The sequence below is a fragment of the Vipera berus genome (genome assembly GCF_964194415.1).
Source record: "Vipera berus genome assembly, chromosome: 1".
NCBI lineage: Eukaryota > Metazoa > Chordata > Lepidosauria > Squamata > Viperidae > Vipera > Vipera berus.
In genome coordinates, this window is record NC_138202.1 from 215301077 (window position 1) to 215327437 (window position 26361).

At 36.5% G+C, this 26361-nt stretch overlaps 1 protein-coding gene across 2 annotated transcripts in view; it reads left to right on the forward strand.

Annotated features, from left to right (window-relative positions):
* Positions 1 to 26361, forward strand: part of NBAS (NBAS subunit of NRZ tethering complex) — a 178954-nt gene that overhangs the window by 64427 nt on the left and 88166 nt on the right. For both annotated transcript variants that reach the window (XM_081317067.1, XM_081317068.1), the window contains exons 22-31: positions 5328 to 5411; positions 7764 to 7917; positions 9354 to 9539; positions 10928 to 11101; positions 12172 to 12305; positions 13105 to 13167; positions 14248 to 14370; positions 15776 to 15878; positions 24368 to 24588; positions 24802 to 24914. In XM_081317067.1, coding sequence (XP_081173193.1) covers positions 5328 to 5411; positions 7764 to 7917; positions 9354 to 9539; positions 10928 to 11101; positions 12172 to 12305; positions 13105 to 13167; positions 14248 to 14370; positions 15776 to 15878; positions 24368 to 24588; positions 24802 to 24914 — 1355 coding nt within the window. The remainder of the gene's footprint in view (positions 1 to 5327; positions 5412 to 7763; positions 7918 to 9353; positions 9540 to 10927; positions 11102 to 12171; positions 12306 to 13104; positions 13168 to 14247; positions 14371 to 15775; positions 15879 to 24367; positions 24589 to 24801; positions 24915 to 26361) is intronic.

The following is a 26361-nucleotide window of genomic DNA, read 5'->3' on the forward strand; positions in this document are numbered from 1 at the left end:
CACATTTTTTTGCAGTTGTATGTTTATAAATATCCATTACCATTTTAATCTTAGCACATATTAAGTGTGCTTTGGATACTTTTCCAACATACATTTAATTTTAACAATAACAACGATAACAATAATAGAGTTGCAAGGGATCTAGTCCAACCCCCTGCTCAGGCAGGAAACCCTATACCAATTCAGACAAACGACCGTCCAATCTCTTCTTAAAGACTTCCAGTGTTGGAGCATTCACAGCTTCTGGAGGCAGGTTGTTCCACTGGTTAATTGTTCTGTCAGGAAATTTCTCCTTAGTTCTAGGCTGCTTCTCTCTTTGATTAGTTTCCATCTGTTGCTTCTTGTTCTGCCTTCAGGTGCTTTGGAGAATAGTTTGATTCCCTCTTCTTTGTGGCAACCTCTGAGATACTGGAACACTGCTATAATGTCACCCCTCGTCCTTCTCTTCATTAAACTAGACATACCTAATTCCAGCAACCATTCTTTATAATTTTTGAGATGATAGCAATACATATGATTCTTGTGTTACATGTTTGATGAGGAAATGTTTCTGATGTAGTATCCAGCTCCAAAGGTGATGCTTTTAGCTTCCCCAATGATTTACTGTTGAAAGAATCTAAAGAGTTATCTGTTTGCATGTATATCCGTTGCCATGCCTACCTTTGTTATATTTACCACAATCTTAGAAGAAACATTTACAAAAATGTTTGTAAATGACATTTAATGCCATAGTGAAACAGATTTATTTGTTCTTGTATATTGTAAAGGTTTGTCTTGCTGCTATGTGATTCTAGAGCTCTTATGTATTAAGGTTTATATATTAAGAGTAAATGGAGTCACACCAATTTAAATTTCTAAATTCCAAAAGCTTCCTCTGTTCTGTAATAACATTCATAAGGTACCTAACCTTGTTCTTTTAACTTATTCATGTTAACAGTACAATCAACCTCTTCTTTTATATTCAGTCTGTTCCAGGTGAAGCCAAAATAAGCACAAAATAAGTACATCATATTAGCAGAAAGGATTAAAACTCTTTATAAAAGCACCTGGTTAGGATTAACATAGCAGACAATGTTGTATATTACATTGGGATGGATCAGTTCCAGAAATGAAGGCAACATAAAGTAGACATATCTTTCTCAAGTTATTATATTATAATAGGCGTATAATAGGACTGGACATAAGCCAGAGGATTGGCCCTATGTTTCCTTCTCATAGGAGAATATGAATATATTTAGATATGAATATGAATATTTTATACATGGATAAAATGGAAAAATTTTCAGCACATTATGTAAATCTGTCTCCACCCCAATGTATTGCCATTGTGCAAAAGAGAAACAAGAATTTCCCTGTTTACCTCAACCCTTCATTGCCCTACCAGGTTTGAGACAAATATCTTTTGTAATAGACCAGGTTTTCAAGCTCTTGTCAGAACCCTAACTTGTGCATGAAGTCTTCAGAATTTTTCTAAGCTAAAGAGGTACATCATCCCAGCATTTAAAGGGCAGAAGGGAACAGGTCAAGGGCATTATGAAAGAGCCATGCAGAAGCCCCTAAATTGGAGGTAGGGTGTCACAGCTCTTTGTTTAAAAAATGGTTTCATAAAATGTGTCCTTAGTACAATGGAGGGTGGTGATTCAGTGCAATAGGACTGCCAAGGAAGGACTTACTCAGCGGCCTGGCACTTCATGAGCGGCCCCTCAGTCACATGTGAGGGATCCTGGGGGGGTGGGGAGAGCAGGAGATAGTACTGGAGAGGGTACACTTACATATGGTTACCTGGCAATGTTGATTAGTCTTCTCTCTCTCAACTAATTGGGTTCCAGAAGAATAGTAGGAAAAAAGAAAATAACAGAAATGGGTTTTTTTTATTTTTCCAGACCACCAACTAAAGGTTTTCCCTGCCCTTTTCCCCCACTGTCTATGACTGGAAACCATCTTATTAATAGATTGGAAACATACTCCTAGGACATGTCCTGAAGGCACAGAGCTAAGTCAGAGAGAAGCTTAACTATCAAATATCATTAAATATCATTAAATCAGTGAAGCAGAAGTCCAAGTACCTGTTCCTTCATTTTTCAGGTCTGCGTTATTTTGAATAGTGGCTGTGGCAAGACCATGACTTAAAAGCTTAGCTATAACTGATTTGGAATGGATTATCATTCTGCAACAGCTTGTCCCTAAGGGTTCCGTGTCATCTTTTCAGAATCAGAAATCAGGAATTTAAATCCCACACTCAGTAGTTACTGTGTATTTGATTGTTACAAATGGTGCAGAGCAATAACTGTGTACTGCACAGAAATGCAGAGAAAGCCTTTGTGTAGGCTTAACTTAAAGATAGAGAAGATAATGCATGAAATAATGGCAAAGAACAGTTCTTAAGAAAATATGCTCACCAGCCTTGAAAACCTTTCTTTTGTAGGCAAGATTTTACTTGACACTAAGCTAGTCCTTACATTTAATGTACTGATCTTTTGAAATGCAAATTAATTAAAGAAAGTTTGGTGGGGGAAAATTTAATACCCAGAGGCTACCCCCAAAGCAAAGAAAATTCTTGGCTTTCCTTAACCAAGGAAAAAGTTAAATTCTCCCTTGATGCCAGTTTTGATTTAATTATTTTGCCATCCCTACTGGTTCCTTTGGCATATTAAAATCATTGCAGATTAAATGCAAATATCCATTTAATGCAGGAGTGCATATCTTTAGGCCCTAGGGCCATTTGCTTTCTCAACCAAAGCCTTGTTGCCGAATAATAATTTTTAATCCACCAGGAGGAAGAGTTTATTAATTATATGGGAAATAACCATTTTGAGTTAATTTCCATTTTCTTTTACTTAATTCAAATTTAGTTTTTATTCCAGCGTGTCCCACCCTTGCATGCCATTCAGTCCTTGTGTCCCTGATTTAATTGTACTTTTGGCCTTTAAAGGAGAATTCTAATAATAATTCATGGCTTAAGGAAAACTAACCTGCATATTCAGAGACTGCCCCCTTCACAATTCATCTATTTCTGTCATAAACACTAAATTGAAAACAAATTCTACATTTTAAATTTTGTGATAAATACAGAGATAATCAATTGTTCTCAGGCTAGGAAGGAGGGGTTTTTTATATAAAATATGTATGTTCTTAAAAACCATTGACTGAACTTGAATATGATTTATATTTGGCTTAATGAGAGGGAATTGCAAAATGGGCAAAGTCTTCTGTTGGAAACCAGCCTAGATTTGGATAAATACATCTAACTAGTAATACTTATTAAGAGATCCTTCTCAAATAGTGGCATAAGAATGTAAAAATCTAGTCTTGCCCGTCTAGTCTAGCATCAGTATAGCATAGTGCAGGGGTCTTCAAACTTGGCCGTTTTATGACTTGTGGACTTCAACTCCCAGAATTCCTCAGCCCGGCACGCTGGCTGAGGAATTTTGGGAGTTGAAGTCTACAAGTCATAAAAGGGCCAAGTTTGAAGACCCCTGGCATAGTGGATAACAGGTTATGTTTGGGAAGCTTATAGGAGTAGCTCCACTGTATAGTTGTTCCACACAAACAGGATTTAAGACAGGCTGCTTGTGATTGAGAAGGTAATAAATTGCTCTCAAACCTTTCTAATTTGCTGCCAATAGTAAGACTGCTGGTAGCAAATTCCACAATTTAACCAGTTTAACTATTACTTCCTGTCTATCTGTCCTGAAAGTCCCTATATTTAATTTCAATGGATGATGTAAAGTTTTAACATTGCCAGAGGAGGAAGGAAAAAAAAATCCATGTTACCTGTGTCATGCATGATTTTATATATTTCTAATATTTGTTTGTTTCGATTTATATACCGCCCTTTTCCCGAAGGACTCAGGGCGGTTTACAGGGCAAATTAAAACAGTGCAATGTACAAATTAAAATAAAATTAAATTAATAGCCCCCAAACAGTTTAAAATTTAAAATTTAAAACCTTAAAACCCCTCAGTCCAGGCCGGCTAAGTCAAATAGCCAAGTTTTTAGGTCCCGTCGAAACGAGCGAAGGTTGAGGGCGATCCGGAGTTCCACAGGCAGCTGATTCCATAGGGCAGGCGCGCCCACCGAGAACGCTCTCCCCCTGGGGATCGCCCGCCGGCACTCCCTGACCGGCGGGACCCTGAGGAGGCCCTCCCTGTGGGAGCGCACAGGACGATGGGAAGTGGATGCTGGCAGCAGGTGCTCCCTAAGATAATCCGGACCCATGCCATTTAGGGCTTTATAGGTCTTTATATGTCTTCCCATACTGTAGTCTTTCTTCTTCTCCCTTTTTTCCCTTTTGGGTGGTGATGGTGGTTTTATATTTACTTATTTTTGTAATAAAAAAAGTTTCCCAGCTGCCATAGTGTGATTAAGGCTAGAAACTAGGAGATGTAAATTCTAATCCCACCTGAGGCATAAAGCCAGCTGGATGACCTTAAGCCAATCACTCTCAGCCCTAGGAAGGAGACAAGGACAAACCTATTCTGAAAAAACTTTGCCAAGAAAACAGCAGGAACTAATCCAGACATTTGCCAGCAGTCAAAAACTGACTTGAAAACACAATTTTCCTTAATGTTCTTAAGGTGAGGTCACAAGAACTGTAGACAGTACTCTAACCATAGATTTGCACAAGGACAGAATTCTGTTGACAGTTTTATTTTCAATTCCCTTTCTAATTATTTCAAATAGAGAATTTGCCTTTCTCATAAGAACTGTACACTACTTACATTTTCACTTAGTTGTCCATTGTAATTACAAGATTAACTTTCTGGTCAACCACTGCCATCTTAGATCTCGTAAGAGAACAGGCAAAGCTTGTACATTTTGTGCCATTGTTCATCACTATACTTTTGACTAGTGAAAAACTATGACTATTGGAAGTAGTAATGTAATGGAGAGCGTTGTGGTTGATCAACCATGATCATGTACTCCAAAAGCCAAACTGTGCATTTCATTAGATTAGATTTTTAACACATGGCATACAGGTAGTCCTCAACTTAACGACCACAATTGAGCCCAGAATTTCTGTTGCTACGTGAGACATTTGTTGTGAGTTTTGCCCCGTTTTTGCAACTTTCTTGCCACGGTTGTTAAGTGAATCACTGTAGTTGTTAAGTCAGTAACAACTGAATCTGGTTGCCCCAGATTGCAAAAGATGATCACATGACCCCAGGATGCTGTAACCATCATAAATATGAGTCAATTGCCAAGTGTCTGAATTTTGATCACGTAACCATGGGGATGCTGCAATGGTTGTACGCGTGCAAAACAGTCATAAGTCTCTTTTTTCAGTTGCCTTTGTAACTTGTCTGTTGTTTCTATTTTTGCCACAGCTGCAGAGAAAGTGCACTTGAGATTGTTCCTTGGAGTGAGCAAAAACACAGAGAAGAAGATTGGTGTGAAGGGCCACCATGCAAGTAAGTATATGTTAATTTAATTTGATATTTGCATTAGTGATTCAGTCTTTTTAAGTTTGGTAGGAACTATCCATGGGAAATCCTTCATCTGCAGTCTTTCTGCATTCTCCTTGGAAAGCAGAGTACCATCTGCATCTTTTCTTGCTCTCTCTTTAATATATATTTCTTTTAGAATTTCTGATACAGTAAAAGTATTCAAAAGAAGCCAACAAAAGATAAAAATTAAGAAAAAAGGAACGAAAAGAAAACATTTGCTAATCTTCCTATTGAATAATTATAATTATCAACCAATTCTTTTCCCCATCCTCTTTAGCCCTTTTTAATCCCCAAATCATTAATTCAGTCTTGTTTTTTCAACAAAAAGTCCACATAAAGTTTTTAGTCTTTATTTTTTTTCCATGACCAAAGTGGTCAACTTCTGTATTTCTGCAAGTTCAGTCAACTTTATAACCCAAACTTCCACTGTACATAATGCATTATTTTTCCATATTTTTGCATGCAATAAGCTTTTTGCAGTTGTTTCATCTCTTTCTTAAGAGAACTTGAAGTCCCAAACAGATGAAGAACAGTTCAAAGCTTTGGATATGCTATGATAAAATTAGATTTATTAATCAGAGCTGGCTTCCTTGTTTGGGGATACATATAGTTTAATTTTTTATTCCCATGATCTGAATAACCATAGATTTCTTATATGGAGGCTACTTCCTCTTCTCTGAGTTTTTTTCCTAATAATATCATGTCCTGCAGTTGGTGGCATTACATTAGGTCTTCTACTCATAACTAAGTTTCTAGTAGCATTAACCTCTGCTCAAAGAACAAGCTTTTTATATGACAAGATAATAGGGATTAAATTGTTTCTTTTTAGAAGTACAGAACTTCCCAATTCCGTATTTGGTGTGTAATTGATATTGCTTTAATTTCTTATAGGAAGAGCCACCCAGAGTTGATGTAAGATGGGTGGCTATATAAATGTTTTAAATAAAAAATGAAATAATTATTTACAATATTTTTATCATGTCTGCTCCTCTTTTCCTGACTGTTTTCTCATAAAGTTTCTTTCTACCCCAGTCTTTTTATAAGAAAGTGGCATTGAATGCTTTACTTTTTGTAATGCAAATAGTCATGCACAGAAATCTGTATAAATGCACAAAGTTATCTGTATACTTCTTGTTCTTGTAGCAGGGATGTCAAACTCACAACGTCACGTGACGTGCCACAAGGTATCATGACTTCTTTTTCCATTGCTGGCAATAGGGTGGGCACAGTTTTGCTATGACGCATCTGGCCCATGGGCGGCAGTTTGACACCCCTGCTCTATAGAGTCAAATTGTTAATTTGGTTGCTTAGTAAGACCCACTTAGTAAAATTCCTACCATGATAACAAGGATAGAAGACAATATCCATTCTCAATTCTCCTATCATCATGAGTTGCAATCAGGAGTTAATCACAATGCCCTTACTTGTACTTGGACAAAAATTTTGCACCCAGTTAGAATTGTTGTGAGAACAATTTCTGAACACAAGAGAAACCCATTTGTACATTAGATACACTTTTCTGCTTGTATACAGAGACTAATTTATTCACTTCCAGTAGTGTAATAAAAATGTATACGTACATAAACTCCTGTTGATGCAGCAATAAGGTTTAATTACTTAGTAATGAATGGAAATGCAGTAGGTGCAATCACCTTTGTTTCCTTTATGTGCTAGAAATATCAGTGTAAATCTTAAATTATATCCTTTCTATGATTTTTTAATATACTAATTTCTCAGAATAAAATGTTTAAAAGAGAAATGAATCAGATTGTCTGTCTGTCTGTCTGTCTGTCTGTCTATCTATCTATCTATCTATCTATCTATCTATCTATCTATCTATCTATCTATCTATCTATCTATCTCTACCAAATTTGTATATCACCCAATTCTCAACGATTCTAGTGGGTCACAACAACTAAAACAAGAGAAATACAATTAATTTAAAGACTAATATATCAGTGTTTTAAATCTTTGGAAAGGATTTGTAATAGTAATAACATTCGGTTTTGGTCATGGGCCAATCAGAAGTAGCATACCCAAGTACAATGAAATTAAAAATGAAAGTAAAATTAGAAATAAAAATACCTGAATCACTAAAGGAGGAGATAAAAGTAACATGAACTATTAATATGGTATACAAGATAGATATGGCTTTTTGGGGGGGGAGGTCCTTTTTTCTTTTTGGTAATGCTTCTTTGAAATTAATCATATTGAGTTTTATAGCCACTAGTTGTTAAACTCATGCATTCAGTTCATTTTCCATATAATCATCTGATTTCTGGATTCCTCATCTTTATTTTTGTTTGTAATGCTCAGATTAATTATTGATCCAGTTCTTCAAGATGAAAGTGAAATTTTGTTTGACTCTCAACCTGAATTGTTGAAATACAGAGCAACTGACCTTTCAATAGATTTAGTAACAGACTGGTACTGGAAACGAGCAGAGGAGATAGAAAATTACTCTATGCAGGTAAACACAAGACTATGGATGTGTGTTTTTTTTTTTATTTTGAAGACCTCATATACTTTCTTTTGTGGAGTTAAAACATACAGTTTCATATAAATTAAATCTGATTATATTTCATATGCTGTGCTTCCCCTTGGATATTACCCCAAAGGTACTTTTTGAAAAAGGCAACAGGACTTTCTTTGTTTTTCCTTGAAGACGTTTTGCTTCTCATTCAAGAAGCTTCTTAGTTCTGACTGGATGAGAAGTAAAACATCTTCAAGGAAAAACAAAGTACAGTTGCCTTTTGAAAAAGCACCTTTGGGACAACCATGACCATGAGAATTAGGTTACTAGTTTTATTATAGAATTTTTATAGCTTTATAGTGTTTTTTTCAGCAACAAAGATGGGTAAGTGGGAGATGTCAGTATACCTTCCACTATTCTGTTAAGCTATAATCAGTACATTTAAAATAAGCTTCCTGTTTTAAAATGTTCACCAAACTATAAAAGAATGTTATTGTGGGCTTCTGCCTATTTCGAAGGGCTCACTTTTAAAGTGCTTGTAAAAGACGAAAGTCTTTAAAGTTGTGTTTGCATTCAAAAAAGCCAGTTTTACTTTTAGTCCAGTGTCTTTTTAAAAAGAGGATTATATATACAGGTCCATTAGTCTCAAATTCACAGTATGAGTATAAATAAATTTAAAAAAAATTCTTACAATAATATAGCAGCTGTCTTTTACTTATGTTCCTGTTCAGAGGAAAGCTTTGTGAAAGTGGTCTTTCTTCAGCTATAGCCACCTCAGTATCCTCATGAATGTTCAAGACATTAGCTATTAATTATAGTAGGTTGTGACAGTTCTACTTCTGAAAGTGAGAAAGGTGCCTGACAGCATGTTCTATCTCATAGGTGTAGAGATGTAAATTCTTATTTGCCATGCCAATTTTAGAGAGTAGTAATGTCAGACACAAGTAACATTTGTAACAATTGCTAGAAAATTAGCAATTTCACATGCACTTTCTTGAAATCTCTTAGATGGATAGCATAGTATCAAGTTGCCATTGAGGTTTACAAAATCCTCATTTGTCATAACTATTTGTCTCTATTTTTTATGTACACTTCATGTACAAGTCTCTGTCCTAGGGCTTCTGTAGTGAAGATAGGGACAAATGATTTAGGTCTGGCTGGAAGCCAAATAAAAGCTAGCCATTCCTCATCTCAGATAAGATACTATATGTTAACTGTATAAGAAATTTTGTGGATTAAATCTGCTCAGTTTGATATCTGGTATGACTGAATTTCAAAGTTTAGTATTAATAGGTCAATATAAAATACCATTGAGAGTTGTGAATTGTGTTTGAAACAACTTTCTTCAGTTCTGAAAACCTTGCTTGAAGATTAGTAAGTCATTAATGGTTTGACATTCTAATTTAATTCTGTTCTCTGTTTGTGGTAAATAGGTAGATTGTGCTCTCTCATTGGTTCGCCTTGGCATGGAAAGGAATATTCCTGGTCTTCGCGCTCTCTGTGATGATCTGGTTACATTGGAGACACTAGTTTATGAGACTGGATGTGACATTACTTTGAAGTTAAAAGAGTTACAGCAAATGGAAAACATTGAGAAGCTAAGGCTGTTAATGTCAAATGTATGTGTATTAGTTTTTGTCCCATGGTGGGTAAGATTGAAAAAAAGAGTTAATTTTGTTTTGCAATGAAATTTTGCCTTACACAAAATTACAGTCCTTTTAGCTTGCATGAAATCATCTTATTTTTATCTACATCTACAAAAAATTACTCTTAGGAGTTCAGAAGATTGGATACACAATTTTACCCTGATTGATGTTCTGATAAACATCATTTATTTTAGATAACATGGGTGTGTTGCTTTCTCAAAGACAATTAATCTTTTCTGAATGAGGGGGAAATGGGTTGCTTATTGCCAACAACATAAAAAGTTCACATTTTAAGCTTCCAGAATGGGTAAGTTGGATATTGGTAGAATCCAAGAGAAAAGCTGAGGCATAATTAATATTCTCTGTGTTGCTGATGTATTTGTTTATCAGTACAACATTGGCAACATTACTTCAGGGAAGCTTTTGGTAAAGTTTCAGAGTACTCTAATAATATTGATATGGGGGAAAAAACCTTAAGAATGGACTAAACACTTTCCTTTTTCATAATAATTTACCCCACCTTTTCTGTAAAGCAGTACTTATGAGGTTTTACTTCATATTGTTTGTTCTTCCCTAGAAAGATCTGAAAATAGTCATATTACAATATTAATTCATTTTAATAAAGAGATAAGAGATCAGTATAATGTGCAACATAAAATATGCTTTTACAGTGATATTGACCACAAAGAGGCAGTATGGGATCAATTTCATGCTTATTATGACCTGTCAGACATCTGTAGCCAATTCATTTTTGTGGGGTTAAAATCCTCTACGAAGATTTAAATGTATGGACCATTGCATTTTAGATGAGTATGAAACCAGTCCCTTAATGCAGGTGTCCCCAACTCCTGGTCTATGGACTGGTACTGGTCTGCAGCCCGTTGGGAACCAGGGCACTCAAGCAGTGGGTGAGCGCACAAAGGTTCAGAATTAGGTTGTACAGAATTAGGTTGTGTGCATGAAACCATCCTCCCCCACCCCACCACTACTACCATTGTTGCTGCTCCCAGTCCATGGAGCCAGAAAGATTGGGGACCACTGCCAGAATGCCTTCTGGGGGTCAGTATTACTGAAAGTACCATCCAGGATATACCCTTTATATAAACAGATAAACTTCCCCCTCCAGTATGGATGGGAGTTAAGGTGAAAGTCCTGTAAAATCTATGTGGGGCCATGGCACAATTTAACATCAGTGGCACTCTAAAATCTTCTACAGTGGCATTAGAAAAAGAAACCTTAAAGATCAGAAAAAGGAAACATGTTGAACTACATTTATGGGCTGCGTTTACCTTAATTTAGCGTAGCTCTGTCTTTATTTCATGTTGCGTCTCTGATTAATGAAAAGATATTTCATTTTCCAGTCATCAGAAGACAGATATGTGAAAAATGCTTACCAGTGGATGGTCCCCTTCCTACACCGGTGTGAAAATGAGTCTCCAGGTGTTGCTAATGAGCTTCTCAGAGAGTACCTGGTAACATTGGCAAAGGAAGACCTGACATTCCCTTTGAAAATATTTGAACATTCTAAACCATTAGTAAGTTCAATTTATGGTTTAGGGGTATGGAAAACTATTTAATGAACTAATATGAAAAAGGGTGTCCAAATATTTGTTAAATGGCTAATGGCGTCCTAGAACTTGGAATTAGGCATTGCCACGGAGGCAACTCTTTACATGAAGCAGATTTTATCAGTTAAAAACCAAAGTCCTCCAAAATGAGATTTTCTTCTCAGCATGTGGACACTTGCCCAGAACATTTCAAGAAGTCTCAAGCACCCATAATAAACTTCCATCAGTATCAGCTTCTCTTGTAAGTGAAATGCCATTTCAGACAATTTGTGCAGTCCTAATTTTAAGTAGTCTTGTGGATGGTCATAATGAGCACCAAGGAATCCAATGAGAGTGTCAGAGTTGCAATCTTATATCAGCTAACCTGGTAGAAAATGCAATTAAACTTGGTGGGACTTAGTTCTCAATGGATTATATTGTCAGTCTTTATTTTACATGAAGCACTTGTTCTGAATGTAATGGCTGAATTGTGAAATACAGAGACAGGAAAAATAAAAGAGATTTAAGGGATCTTTATAGTAACTTCTTGGTTCAGTGCTTTATAATTCTCCATCTTGAGTGGTTTCTTGTTTTGATTTTTTTATTTTATTTTGCGGGCAATATACAATTACAGAATGGCTGCAAGCAGTAGTGGAGGGAAACTAAAACTATAGTATATGTTAATGCTATGTATGTAAGAAAGTAACACAAAGCTAAGTTAAAAGCTTTATGATTAGAAATACTTTCTTTTTATAAATTGCCTGATGAAAACACAATTTAGAAGGCTTTCAAAATGAAGTAAATAAATTGAACACACACTCCCGATTCCTGTGTTCATTACTGAGCTTCCATTATGGGTAGTATGATTTTCTAAAATACCAAATTGAAATTTTGAATTTTTTTTACAAAGATCTTACTAGGTTGACTACACAACTGTACCGACACTACACAGAGTATTGTGCAGAGTATTAGAGTACTGAGATACTAGAGACATTAACAGCAAACTGACAAACACTCTGGAACATAGCCATGGACCATTACCTTTCTTTCTCTCTTAGAGTCAGCAAAAAATAATTTCAGATCAACTTTTGTTAATGATGAGTGCTTTAGAATGTATCTACAGCTGCAAACGTGATGACCAGCTTTCTCTGTGCTATGATATCTTAGAATGCCTCCCTCAAAGAGGTCTGGGGTAAGTATTGTCATTCTTCAAACACTGAGTATTGTGGGATGATTTTTTTTAAAAAAAATACTTTTGCCATCATTAATACCTATGAGATATCCACAGTTATTTATATAAATTTCACTATCTGAAGGATGATGTGACTTATAGTGACTTATATAATTTTATATAATCATCTGACCATGCTTTATTTTAACATCACCTCTTTGTCTAGAAAGCTTCAGATTGGCAGTTGACAATTCTCTCTGTAAAAGACCAGATGAGAGCTTGTTGTAGAAGGATTGAGAAATAAAATATTTAAAATTCAGTTGGGATTTGCTAAACTCAGTTTAAATACATATTGCCTGGAATATCCAGTGGTCCCAGGGAGTAGTGGAATATAATGCTACATGTATGATCTTTTTTGAGAGAAGGCTGTACAGAAACTTTATTTCAATGGCAAAGCATGTACATTATAGGTGAACAATCTTAGTTTCTTCACCATCACCAGCAAGGATGATAAAGATCCCACATTGAGGCTAAGTAGAATTGATGTCAGCCATTCCTAAATGGATTGATGGTCTAACTCTGTTTAAGGCAACAATTTGAACATTAAGAGAACTGGCCTCTGCAGACCCTTATATAGGTAGTGTAATTTGGTAATGGAAGGAAGTACTTCCAGTGTCATGAAAAAAAACTATCTTCTATCAACTGTGAATTTAATTAATCTCAGCAAATCTTGATGATGCTGGCCGTGGGTTTTTAGTCCTATTTCTTCATTGTGACATTTTTTATTGTGATGTATTCAAATTTCCTATACCTTTTCCAGCCTTGAAACAGACATTGTCACTGATCTTCACAATAAAGTTGATGAATTGGAAGAAATTCTTAGGTAAGAAGTTCCTTTCTTAACTTATATCTCTCACTACTTTAACTTTATTAGTTCAGTATTTATTGGATAATTCTGAAGACCAGGTTTGTAAGGATGAAAAAGGTCCATAGGGCAGGTATTATTGTAATCATCACTGAAATTACTCTTTGAGCCATGGCTTTTCTGTAAATAGGTGGAAATGTAGCTATGTTACATAGACAAAAATGATACAGCTATGTGAGAGAAAACAAAATGCTTGGGAGGAAGAATGTCTACAGTTGAGTAATTTCTCCATGTTGATCAGGGCAATAATATTTCCAAGTTTTAGATTCATTAGGAGCCTACAGCAGACCATGTCAGCCATTTTGTTATTCCATCTAAAACTCACAGTGGCTAACAATTTTAATCTGCATGGAAAGTAATCTGTCCAAGACAGAGGTATTGCACAGAACCCTTCCTTCTTCATAGCAGAATGCCATGTTGTGCTTCATCCATAGCACCAAGAATGAGTTTCTACAGACCATTGGCGTCCATATCATACATTAAATTTGATCTATTCTTGATTGACCAACCTTAGCAGAGAAGTTATTATCAACTTGAAAAACTATTGTCCATATTGCCTTAGCTGGTTAACTAAAAGAGGTAGATGATTAGTTAATCTGTTCCTCATGAGAATCCATCCACTATCCTTTCCACACTCTAAATTGAGAGATGGCAAATTAAAAATGTGTATGAATTGTGGCATTTGAGTGTACATGCACTATGGTGTTCTAATGCCATTCATGCTTAGGGAATCCCAATGATTTACAGTGCAACAGCCTTTAATAAATTTATGCAAACATATTCAGAGAAAGGAAGGGGGTATATGTGGTGTGCAGCACCACTTGATCAATGTCATACAGATTATTCATTTTGTACATATTGCATTTAATTTCTGCCAAGAAAGAAGAGGGTGTTTTTATGTGTCACAACCATAAAAATAAGTAAAATATTGTGTTTTTCTTTTAAGAGAAAGTCTTTCTCTTTTGTTTGGGACTCTTAGTGATATAATTGGGAAGAACTGTGTGGTTCAATTGATGTTATTTTTTGACATTATTGCAGTGTATCAGAGCTTTTGGAAAAGCATGGACTCCGGAAACCTGTATCCTTTGTAAAAGACACAAAGAACAGTCCAGAAGAAGCACGGAAACTGATGATAAGATTGACTCGGCACACAGCCAGAAAGTGAGTACAGTGTAATGTAAGGCCACTCTTCTTAGTGGTAGTGAATCTGTATAACTAACTTTGTTTCCACTTGTAAGTTTGAAATATTTTCCGGCATATAAGACGACCCGGCGTATAAGACGACCCCCTACTTTTAAGAAGTTTTTCAAGGTTTTTTGTCTTATACGCCGGAAAATACTTACATGCCCTGCCCTCCCTGTCCGTCGCAGAGGAGGCGAAGGCCCGACTGGCCCCGCTGGCCCTCCCGCTGCTCCCGCGCTTCTGCCGGCCCCCGAGGCACAGCGTTTCCACGGCCGGCACCCCTCCTGCTTCCCCCCCCCACGCCTTGAACTTCTCCCATTCGGCGCAGGGCGGGGCAGCTCCGGCCGCAGCCTCTTTTTCATGTGCCGCTTCCCTCTCACCGTCGGCCGAGGCGCGCTCGGCCCGGGCTCCCAGTCCCTCTTCCCGGCCGGCTTCCCGCCCTGCCCCTCATGGAGCTGGACTGGGCGTGCAGCCTCTCGGTATGGCTGCTTTTCCTGGGCAGCCTGGCGGTGCAGCTCCTGCGCTCGGACCTGTTGCTGAGCCGGCGGCTGCTGCTGCGCATGGGGCTGCTGGCCGTCCTGCCACTGCCCCTCAGCGCCGCGCTCACGGCGGCTGCCTGCTGGCTCGTCTCGGCCAGCACCGCCCAGCGGAAGCGCATCGTCGGACAGGAGCAGGACTTCCCTGCCGGCTCCCATCTGACGCTCTTCCCTCTGAGGCAGCTGCTGCCTCAAGAGGAAAGAGCGTCGGACGGGAGCCGGCTCTTCCCTCTTGAGGCAGCAGCTGCCTCAAGAGGGAACAGCGTCGGACGGGAGCCAGCAGGGAAGTCCTGCGTGCGCGCGCGTGTGCAGGACTTCCCTGCCGGCTCCCGTCCGCCGCTGTTCCCTCTTGAGCTGCTGCCTCAAGAGGGAACAGCGTCGGGCGGGAGCCGGCAGGGCAGTCCTGCACACGCGCGCACTCCCCAGCTGCTAAGGAACAGCCGGGGAGCGCGCGCGTGCGCAGGACTGCCCTGCCAGCTCCCACCAGACGCCACCCACTGATTTTCCGGCGTATAAGACGACTGGGCGTATAAGACAACCCCCCAACTTTTGAGGTGATTTTCATGGGTTAAAAAGTCGTCTTATACGCCGGAAAATACGGTTCTATTCAGCATTTGGAATAATAAATAATTATTAATATTAGGAAAATTGGTATTAAATCTCACTCTTAATACCTAGAGTTTGTTCAAGTTGCGGTCTGCTGATGATTATACTATGAATCTTATTTATGATGTCGCAATACACACACACAAGACTTAAGAGATTATATCATAATGTCATAGTCCCCTTTAATTTTGCAACTTAATTATGTGCTTTATAAATGTTGATATTTTTGTATCTCTTAAAAGGCAGCCTTCTGTTAATGAGAAGTACTGGATGGGATTATTGCAAGATATGCTGGCTATGCAGAAAAATGTTTATAATTGTTTAAGACCAGACACATGCTATGAGGTAATTGTTTCTTTTTTCCCCCAGTATGCAGTAAAAGATACTTTACAATTTTATACTTCTTTGTACTTACTCTGTTTATATACTCCTAAATCCAAACAATGGAAGGAGAACTTCCAACTACTACTACTACTACTTCTTCTTCTTCTTCTTCTTCTTCTTCTTCTTCTTATTATTATTATTATTATTATTATTATTATTATTATTATTATTATTATTATTATTATTATTATTATTAATCTTAGTCTAGAGCAGGGGTCAGCAACCTGAAACAGTGAAAGAGCCACTCGGAACCGGTTCCCTCACAAAAGGAAAAACTGGGAGCCGCAAAAACTGTGTGCACATGCGCGTACATGCGCGCATGTGCAGAACGGGGTTTGACTGAAGAGTGGAGCCAAGGCGAGATATGCACCTACCCTGCATATTTGAATTGAGTGGTTGAACTTTTTTAGTCCCACTTTTTTTTTTTTTGGACTGCACATGGCAGAGGACTGGCTTCCTTTTAAGGAGAAGTTTGAATCAGTTTGCTACTGGAGTCTTCTAGGAATGAGCAATTCCTAACTGAATATTATTTAGTTTATTTTCAGAAAATTGTAACCAAGAAAATGGCTATGGTTATAGTAGTTGTAAAAAGTGGAACCTACATTTTAAGGATATTAAAATAAACATAGATAAACCTATTGGCTATTTCTCTGTAAACATATGCAAGAAATTCTTTTTTTGAAGCAAACTGAAGAGGAAGAATTTTTTAAGTAAGGATTCTGAATAAATAAGGCTGCTATCCTTACTTGGGACAATACACTTTACTGTTCTTGATAAAAATACGTTTCTCGGACTTATAAGAAAAGCCAATATTTTAGCTTATTCAAAGCCAGGGGATTTCCCCTCCCCCCCTCGCCGCCCAGTTAAGAGGATTAAAAACAGCTTTAGCAAAGATTCTCTGAGACTTTATAATGCTTTTTTCTGACTGCTTTGAAAAGTCTGAAAAAGAATAGGGAATAGATGATGGTTTTAGACCTGAAAAGCACATTTCAAATACCAACTTTGAAGTTTGTTGCTACTGATAAACTGGGCTATCAGTATCTTGAAGCATAGCCTGCATTCCAATAAAACCTAAACAAACAAATAAATAAATAACGCAAAACCTCTTAGAATTCTGCATTATTACAAAAGCTTCCAGTAGAGACCACTTATATGCCCAGTTTACCTGCAGTTTAGTAATGTATTTGAGATAAGAAGTCGCCTTTTGGCCTATTTGGACTAAATAAAATTGAGGGGCTGTAAGGAGAATCTCGGATTATTTTAGACCAGTAACTGCACTTGGAATAGCTGGAATGTTTTCTCTGCATACTGCCACAAAGTGCATAGTGGGAGACACCAGTTACAAAGTATTCGTTTCCCAGGAAGCTACTAGTGAGATTTGTACCTGCCATTTTTTTTAGCTTTTTCCAAATATTTTCTTTCTATTTTCAAAATAGGGGAATACTTTTACAAAACAACTGTTTACGATATTCTTACTTTAAAAAAAATTCTTACTGGGTTATGGGCCTTTGAGAAAAATGAAAATTATATAAGAGTACAATTCTTTGCAATATTTCAGTTTCCTAGTTAAAATAAAATAAAAAAATCTTAAAGAAGGAATAATGGGTAATCCTTGATTTACACCATTGAGCTCAACATTTCCGTTGCTAAGGAAGGCAGTAGTTAAGTGAATCATGCTCCGTTTTACAACCTTTTTGCCACAGTTGTTAAGCCAATCACTGTAGTTGTTATTAAGTGAATTTTGTGTCCATGAATCTGGCTTCCGCCATTAACTTTGCTTGTCACAGGCTGGCTGGGAAGGTCTCAAATGGTGATCTAGTGGCCTTGGCACAGTGCCACCATCATAAATACATACTAGTTGCCAAGCGCCCAAATTTTGGTCATGTGACCATGGGGATGTTGAAACTGTCATAAGTGTGAGAACCGGTCATAAGGCACTTTTTTAATGGTCATTAAATCAGTGGCTGTAAGTTGCAGACTGTATCGTGACAACTGGGGAAATATTTGTAGGCACTCTAAGGGTACAACATCTGATATCCTGGTGAGTTTAAAAAGAATATTCACAGCCTTAAAGGTCTGTCCAGACAGAAACCTTCCTGTTTTCTTCCCAGAAGTCCTGCCTGCTTCCTTGATTTTAGGGATTTCGTTTTGCAATTGGGAATTATAAAAGCTAGACTTTCTGGCTTAACTAGAGTGACATACTTTTTCTTATCTTTTTCACCAAGGTAAAAAAAGTAGTTTGTGAGAAAGAGATTATGCTCTATGTTAAAATGCTTTGTCTTAGAAGCCTTAAAGTATAGATCCTGTTGAAGTGAGGCTTAGTAATAAGTAATGCTGACCTGGTTGTGGACTTCAAAACCTTTGTTGACTGCAGTTCAAAGACTTTAAATATGTTTACGATCTGTGTTAACATAAGCCTTAACATCCTGATTCAGCAGGGGTTATGTTGTGCATGTAGATAATGGAATAGAATTCATGCTAGAGAGAAGAGGGATTGACAGAGGGAGTAGAATATCCCATTCTTAAATATAGATTGGGGTTGTATTATCTCACAGAGTCTTCTGCTTCCCACCCCTCAGTATTTCAGTCAACTTCTTCATACTCTGGTAAAATTTGAAGCTGTGTTTATTTTTAATTAGTAAAAAAAACACATTTGGCTACTTTATTTGGGAAAATGTTGTTTAAGGAACACATTAGTAGGAGATAATCAGTTTTGACTTTTAGAATTGCTTGTTTTTATAAAGCTCTGCATTTTTATATTAAGGCTGTATTCTTATAAACGACTGTAAAATTAGCAAAGAGATGAAAAATTGGAATTTCTTAACTTACAGAAAGTCTGAAATGAAATTTCTACTGAACAAAAGGAAGATAAATAGCTTTTTGCATCAGTGTTATGTATGTTGAATGGTTTACTGAGCAGAAGGTCCATTTTTAATAAAGTTACTCAGAGTGTATATAAAACTTTGATAGATGCCTTCCTGTTTGCATTTAAAGTGAAATGCAAAATACAGTTTGTGCAGAAAATTGTGTAGTATGTTCAGTAGGAAATTAGAATGAACTGTGAATTATAGCAGAACACAGGTTTTTTAATATGCCTAGTTTGCCAGCACGCTTTCTTGTTTATTATATTGTACAGCAGAGGCCTCCAAGCTTTTGGGCACCAGGGACCGGTTCTGTGGAGAAAGATTTTTCCATGGACCAGAGGGCGCATGGTTTCATGTGCTGCCTGCATCCAGTCGATGGGGCTTTACATGTTTGCGCGGCCCGGTTGCTGGTAAGCCGCAGCCCGGTGCCAGTCCATGGACCTGGGTTGGGGATCCCTGTTGTACAGTATTTGCATTAATTTTTGTATAACTTATATTTAAGAAATTCAAACACTTACATTTTCATATTATAGTCAGTCTTATTTAAATTATACGGTTTATTCTGAGAGATAGTTAATCTCTATGGCTCTTGAAAAATGTGGAAATTGTATAAACTTGTATAAAAATTACAAGAGTAAAATTAGATTTTGTTTTGTGAGGATGCATACACACACAAACACACATCTAAATGTATCAAGAAAAGCAATGTTACATTTGTGTCTCTTATTGCAAGATGCAGACTAGACTTTTTATAGGAATGCCATGCTGAAATGCTTATAAAGTGCATTTTTATTATCATAGTTCATGAAAAACTATGCGGTTCTTTTTCTTTTGAAAGTTGCTTCTATAGTAGGCTTATCCCAAATACAAAAACAAATTTTCTTGTTGACTAGTAGCATATTTGTACTACACATGGGTTCCTTATGAAAGAAAAGTGGGGAGGGAGAGAGAGAGAATGAGAATATAATGTCCAAATATATCTATCGGTTCCTATAATGGTAGATGGAACCTTGAAGAAAGCCACAACCAAGATATCAGGCAGTTAAAATAAATCTGATTCCAGGGCAGAAAGGTAATTTGAGAAAGCATCTTAGACTTGACTTACCCCTAATTCTCATGAAGATAAAGAGACAGAGGATTAACAGTAAATTCTCTGCAGCTTCCCATTATATAGAGAATTAGACAAGGATGTCTACTTTCACCCTTGATTTCTAATATTTGTGTGAACCCCTAGTCTTGTGCTATTAGGCAATGTAGAGCGATTTACAGAATAGTACATAATTCAATTGAATATAAACTGGTTTTATTTGCAGATGACATTCTTCTTTTTAGAAATAAAAAAGTGTGGTGATGCAAATGATAGGTGCCTTTTTAACTAATTGGTCCAAAAGCCTATGGAGATTCTCAGTCATCCAAGTAATGGTTGTTCCAAAGGTGCTGAACTGAAGAAGCTTCTTGGATGAGAAGAGAAATGTCTTCAAGGAAAAAAACAAAGTCCAGTTGCCTTTTGAAAAGCACCTTTCAGACAACTGATCCAAATAGAGTTGATGCCAGTAGGAAAAAAAAATGGTTATCCATCCGAATATTCAGTATTTGTTCCCAATCCATTAAATATTTTGATATGTATATATCAAAAGATGTAACTCAGTAATGTGTAATATAAATAAGTATAGAAAGAGATATTTTCAGATAACGATAGATGGGTGTCATTAAACATTGCCCTTTGGAGAAATGTGAATGCTCTCAAAATGAATATTATTCCCAGGTTAATTTATATCCTGAAAGGAATTCCTGTCCAAATATCTGGAAAATATTTTCAAAAAGTAAACTCTTTGTTTAAAAAATTATGGAATTGTCTATTCTAAGAATATCTTTTGGTGAAAATGCAATGATCAATTAATGGAAGAGGATTTGGTTTTCTGAATCAAAAAGTTTACCTTTTGTCAAATATTAGATATTGGAAGCCAACAATTGTTATTATTTTTTCAATTTGAGCAAATTTAGAATATACATCTATAGCACCTTTGTCAGGTGTATAATATTAGGATATAAATACAGTCAACTCTAGTATCTCTGGAAAAACTTATATTAATTAGAAAGCAATGGAATGTGTAATAAAAATGATCCTTTTTCTCATGCTAAATTGACTTTTTTGGAAAATCCAACATTAAATATTGTGAAAAAGATAGTTACATGAAAAATTAGTTGAAAACAGGGATATTGACTTGGACCAGTTGATAGCTGATGATGATGAATTTTTAACATTGGTTGGAAATTGTTTGGACCAACCACGTTTTTAGCTTCAAGACACCTGAGATATTAGAGCAGCTGATTAAATCCTTTAAAACTAAAGAAAACCTACTATTAATTTCTATAGATATTTGTTATCAAATATAGAGCTAGTTTGGTCTAGTGCAGGGGTAGGCAACCTCGGCTCTTTCATGACTCATGGACTTCAACTCCCATAGCTGGCTCAGGAATTCTGGGAGTTGAAGTCCATGAGTCATAAAAGAGCCAAGGTTGCCTACCCCTGGTCTAGTGGTTAAGGCATCAGACTAGAAACTGGAAGACTGTGAGTTATAGTCCCTCCTTAGGCATGAAAGCTGATTGGGTGATCACTCTCTGTCAGCCTAACTTACCTTATATGGTTGTTATTGTGGGGAAAATAGGAAGAAGGAATATTGTGTGTGTGTGTTGCCTTGACTTATTTATAAAAATAATAATGGTGGATGTAAATAAATACATTTAAAAATTAACACAGATCAATAAATCAATTTGATATGCAGACACTTAGAGAGGATTGGAATAAAGAATTAGAGGTTCCTGTATTGCTTAGACAATGGCAGAATGTCTTGACGTTTACCTCAAAAAAATAATGTTTGGAAATTTTTTGCCTTCATTACTTCTGTACAACAAGGATAATGCTTCTTTAAAACATGATTTTAGAATGTTTACTATGTTTGGGGAGAAAGTAGTGGACTACATAAATGTCGCTGTGTAATGAAACTAAAATTTTCAGAGGATAATATTCTGTTAAGTTACATACCTAATATGTGGAACTCAACAACTGGACATCATAAATGTATTTGTGTCCATACTATAGCTAAAAGACAGATATTGCAACATTGGAAAGATAAATGTACAGTATGGCCTCATTTACTCAATTACTAAATTTATTCAGTGGGTTGAAGACATGATTAAATTTGCTGCTGGTGAGCAGATTGCCTTTAGGTGTAGATTTTGTTTGGAAAATTATAATAAAATAGGGGACATCTTTATACAAAATACAGTATGTTAAAAAAATTAGGTTGTTATATTAGCATAATATACTAATGTTTGCACTAGATAATTATATATAGATGTCAGAACCCATATCTACAGGATTCTCGTTCCCCCCTCCTAAACTTAATCCTTTTCTTTCCTTTTTCATCTTGACCCAAATCTCACTCTCTTCTCTTCCTGGGTTCTGCCATACTCCTGGAGGGAGGGGAAGTGCTTGGGGTTATTGCCTTGACTTCCTCTATTGCTACTTTGCTTTCCTGCATGTTTCTCCTGTGAACTTTCTCTCCCCCTGTTGTCAGCTAGTAAAGGGGGGAGGGGGAGAAAGGAATGCAACCGCTGGCAACTGGTTTATCTCTGCGCTCCCTGGAGAAGGTGTGAAGAGCCGCCAAAACATCACTGCTGCAGCGGAGACAGCATGATGTTATCTCCCTTTACCCCACAAGGAAGTTAACACCTGGGGATTGGCCCGTTTGAACTGACCAGATGAACTATGGGGTGGGGTTTTGCTTGGGACACTTTAACCTATCGATCTGAGCAGGAAGTCCTCAGATCCTGTCTATTATGCCTGCTATCAACTTCTCCTAATAAAAGATCCTTTTGGAAGAAACTGCTTCCAAGAGTTCTGCTTTCTTGGGATGAAGTTTTGAAGTGGGCCCTGACAATAGAATTGAATTGTATATTGTTGTAACAATGTATAGATTGATAGACGATAGGTAAATTTAATTTTATATTTTCTGTTATATGTTTTCACTTATATTTTAACACCACTTCCGAGTTTTTTTGGATAATATATGTCTCTTTGTGTTTTGTTCCTTTTGATTTTTCTTTTTCTTTTTCTTTTTCTTTCTCTCTCTCTCTCTCCCCCCCCTCTCTCTCTCTCTCTCTCTCTCTCTCTCTCTCTCTCTATATATATATATATATATATATATATATATATATATATATATATATATATATATATATATATATATATCACACACACACACACACACACACATACACATACTGCTCAGAAAAATAAAGGGAACACTTAAACAACACAATGTGCTGTATTTAACAGTAGGATGTCTGTTCCCTTTATTTTTTTTTGAGCAGTGTGTGTGTGTATGTGTAAATTTTTTGGCTTGCTAACAAAGAATAAAGGGAGACCGATATGATCATTTCAAACTTATTTGTTCTCATCAGTCAACCATACCCTTCTGAGATTCGAACCTGGGCCGACTGCGTCTTAAGCAGTTGTTTTAACCCCTAGGCCACAGGCTCGCTCTCTTTGTTAGCTGAGAAGCAAGGAAGATATGTGTTAAATGTTTGTTAAGCATTCAGAATACACTTGCTTGGTCCCAGACACAGGACAAATCTTATTTCCTGTTTCAGCCTAGCCCAAGGCCATCTACAGGCAGTAGCCACAGCAGTGGCAGCTCATATTTGTGTAAATTTTTTGGCTTGCTAACAAAGAATAAAGGGAGACCGATATGATCATTTCAAACGTATTTGTTCTCATCAGTCAGCCATACCCTTCTGAGATTCGAACCTGGGCCGACTGCGTCTTAAGCAGTTGTTTTAACCCCAGGCTACAGGGTCTCTCTGTTAGCTGAGAAGCAAGGAAGATATGTGTTAAATGTTTGTTAAGCATTCAGAATACACTTGCTTAGTCCCAGACACAGGACAAATCTTATTTCCTGTTTCAGCCTAGCCCAAGGCCATCTACAGGCAGTAGCCACAGCTAACAAAGAGAGAGAGAGAGCCTGTGGCCTAGGGGTTAAAACAACTGCTTAAGACGCAGTCGGCCCAGGTTTGAATCTCAGAAGGGTATGGCTGACTGATGAGAACAAAATTCTGTTACTATAACACTGTAATAAAGGTAGTATTATCTTGTATGTCCTTGGATTCCAAGTTTTGTCTGCTTTGGAGTTCTGACAATAATTTTGTTGGTTCTTCCCCCAGGCACTGGGGGTGGGGGATGGGAATTCCAGGTTGGGAATTGAGTTCAGTACATGTATATTTGGGTAAGAGTTTTATGGTGCCTTGGTTTTTTATCTTATTATATTTTGTTATTTTTGTCTGCTGCTGTTGTGAATCTGCCAGGGTTATTAATATAAAATGGGCAGTCATATGAATCTTTTAAATAAATAATGTACAATAAACAAATTAGATTGAGCCTTGTTTTAAAAAGATTTCTTAAAACAATTATATTGATGTACATGTATCTGAAAGCTGTCCTATGCTGTCTATTTCAGCGTCTATATTTGAGAGTTTAGCAAACATAAAAACATTCTATGATATTGATTGTGTTTTATTTTGTAGATTTTTACTGAAAGTCTTCTATGTTCAAGCCTGCTGGAGAATATCCATTTAGCTGGGCAAATGATGCATTGCAGTGTTTGGTCAATAGATCCCCCCGTTTCTAAAGGAAAAATGCAATGCAGAATCAGCTATGAGAAAAGCATTGAATTAGTTTTGGCTGCTAGCCGAGAGTATTTCAACTCTTCAACCAATCTGACTGATACTTGCATGGATTTGGCCAGGTGATCATATATATTATATATTCCTACACAAATAATACAGTTTAATATAAGTAGGTCATGAAACAAAATACTGTAAGCTAAGTGTTTCTTTTCAGTATTCTAGTCATTTATGTCCATTATTTTCTTTTTTTAAAAAAAAATGAGTCAACTTTCTGTTAACATAATTTTATTTGAAGAAAAATTTAGTCTTAAATTTCTCCCTTTTTTAAAAAGATCCTGCTTACAGCTCATTACAGACTGTCCACCTGTTATTCAAGAGGAACTAGATCTTATTCATTCTCTTAGCTACTTTGAAGAATTTGGTGTGAAAATTTTACCATTACAAGGTACAGTTTAGCTCTATCATCTCTATCTTGTATGTGTTCTTTTTAGTAATTTTTTAATACTAGCCTTAAGGTTTCATATTTGTGCAAGTAGTAGGTACAATCATTGCATTTTTGTACTCTTGTATAAATAATCTAATTCCTTTCTAGGATATATTGCTCAGTGTCCCCCTAGCCTTTACATTAAAACATTTAGGTTATATTATTAAAACCTATTAAAGCAAAACAAAGCTAAAGAATATCCACTGTTCTTCAATCTGACCATAGTTTTTACTGTACGGTGCAACTTGAATGAAAGAACCTTTATTGTCAAAGTACAACCATGTATACATTGAGATTGGCTGATTAGGATTAAATTTACTATTTAATCCTAATGTTATAGTTGCATCTTCCTTTCCCAGCCACTTTGGAATCTAAAAACCCATGTTTTTAAAATCTAAAGTATTTCTCATATTAATTAGCCTAGTTTACAAGAAACTCACTACCATAATATGACTAAAACTAGTTTATACAAAACCAATTACTACTATATCTCCCCTAAAATATACATACATTACCTTTAAATTCTTTTTTTTTATTGAAAAGTTTTTCAATACATTTTATCTTTAACAAAACAACCCCTCCCCACCCCCTCCCCCCTTCCCAACCCAACCCTCCCCCTCCCCTTCCCCCCTCCCCGACTTCCCAGAGCTAAATACAAGGTATAAAAGTAAAAAACAATCATAAACTACCATATGCTAACAACAATAAACTATTAGGTCTATCGCACTTTAGCTCTTATAAAATGACTACAAGCAATATAAATATCCCATCAATACTTATTCAAATGCTAAATGAAACTTTTTAGTCCCATATTTATTCTGGATGTAATCAATCCATTTTTTCCACTCCACGATATATCGTTGTTGCGAATGGTCTTTCAAATACGCCGAAATCTTTACCTGTAAATTCTTATGTCTATCACAGCCATATCACTATATCATGACTTTGGTTCTTTAAACCTGTCAGTCATTTCTCTTGGAGGATCCCAACAGCTTCATGTAACCATCGGTGTCATCTCCATCATCTCAGCTGGTTCATTCTTTCTTCATTTACTTGTTTTATGATTCTTTCATTCTTTCTCTATGACCAAAGCATCTCTGTACCCCTTTCATCCTGTTTATTTACTTTTGTATTTAATCCACATTTATCATTAATTTATTCTTATTCCTATTGCTTCTTGTTTATGTTTTTAAATAATCAATTCATGCTGCATTCAACTTAATTTACACTTTTCTGCATTTTACCTGCCTTGATATTATCAGATATTCTCATATATCATCAGTCAGAGAGTCATATTTAATTTGTACATTTTTTGTTATTGTTATTTTGTTTTTTCACTTTCTATTTATTTGGGGGGAAAACTTTCAGGAGTTTTTGAAAATGACTAATGTTACTATTGCTTAAAAAA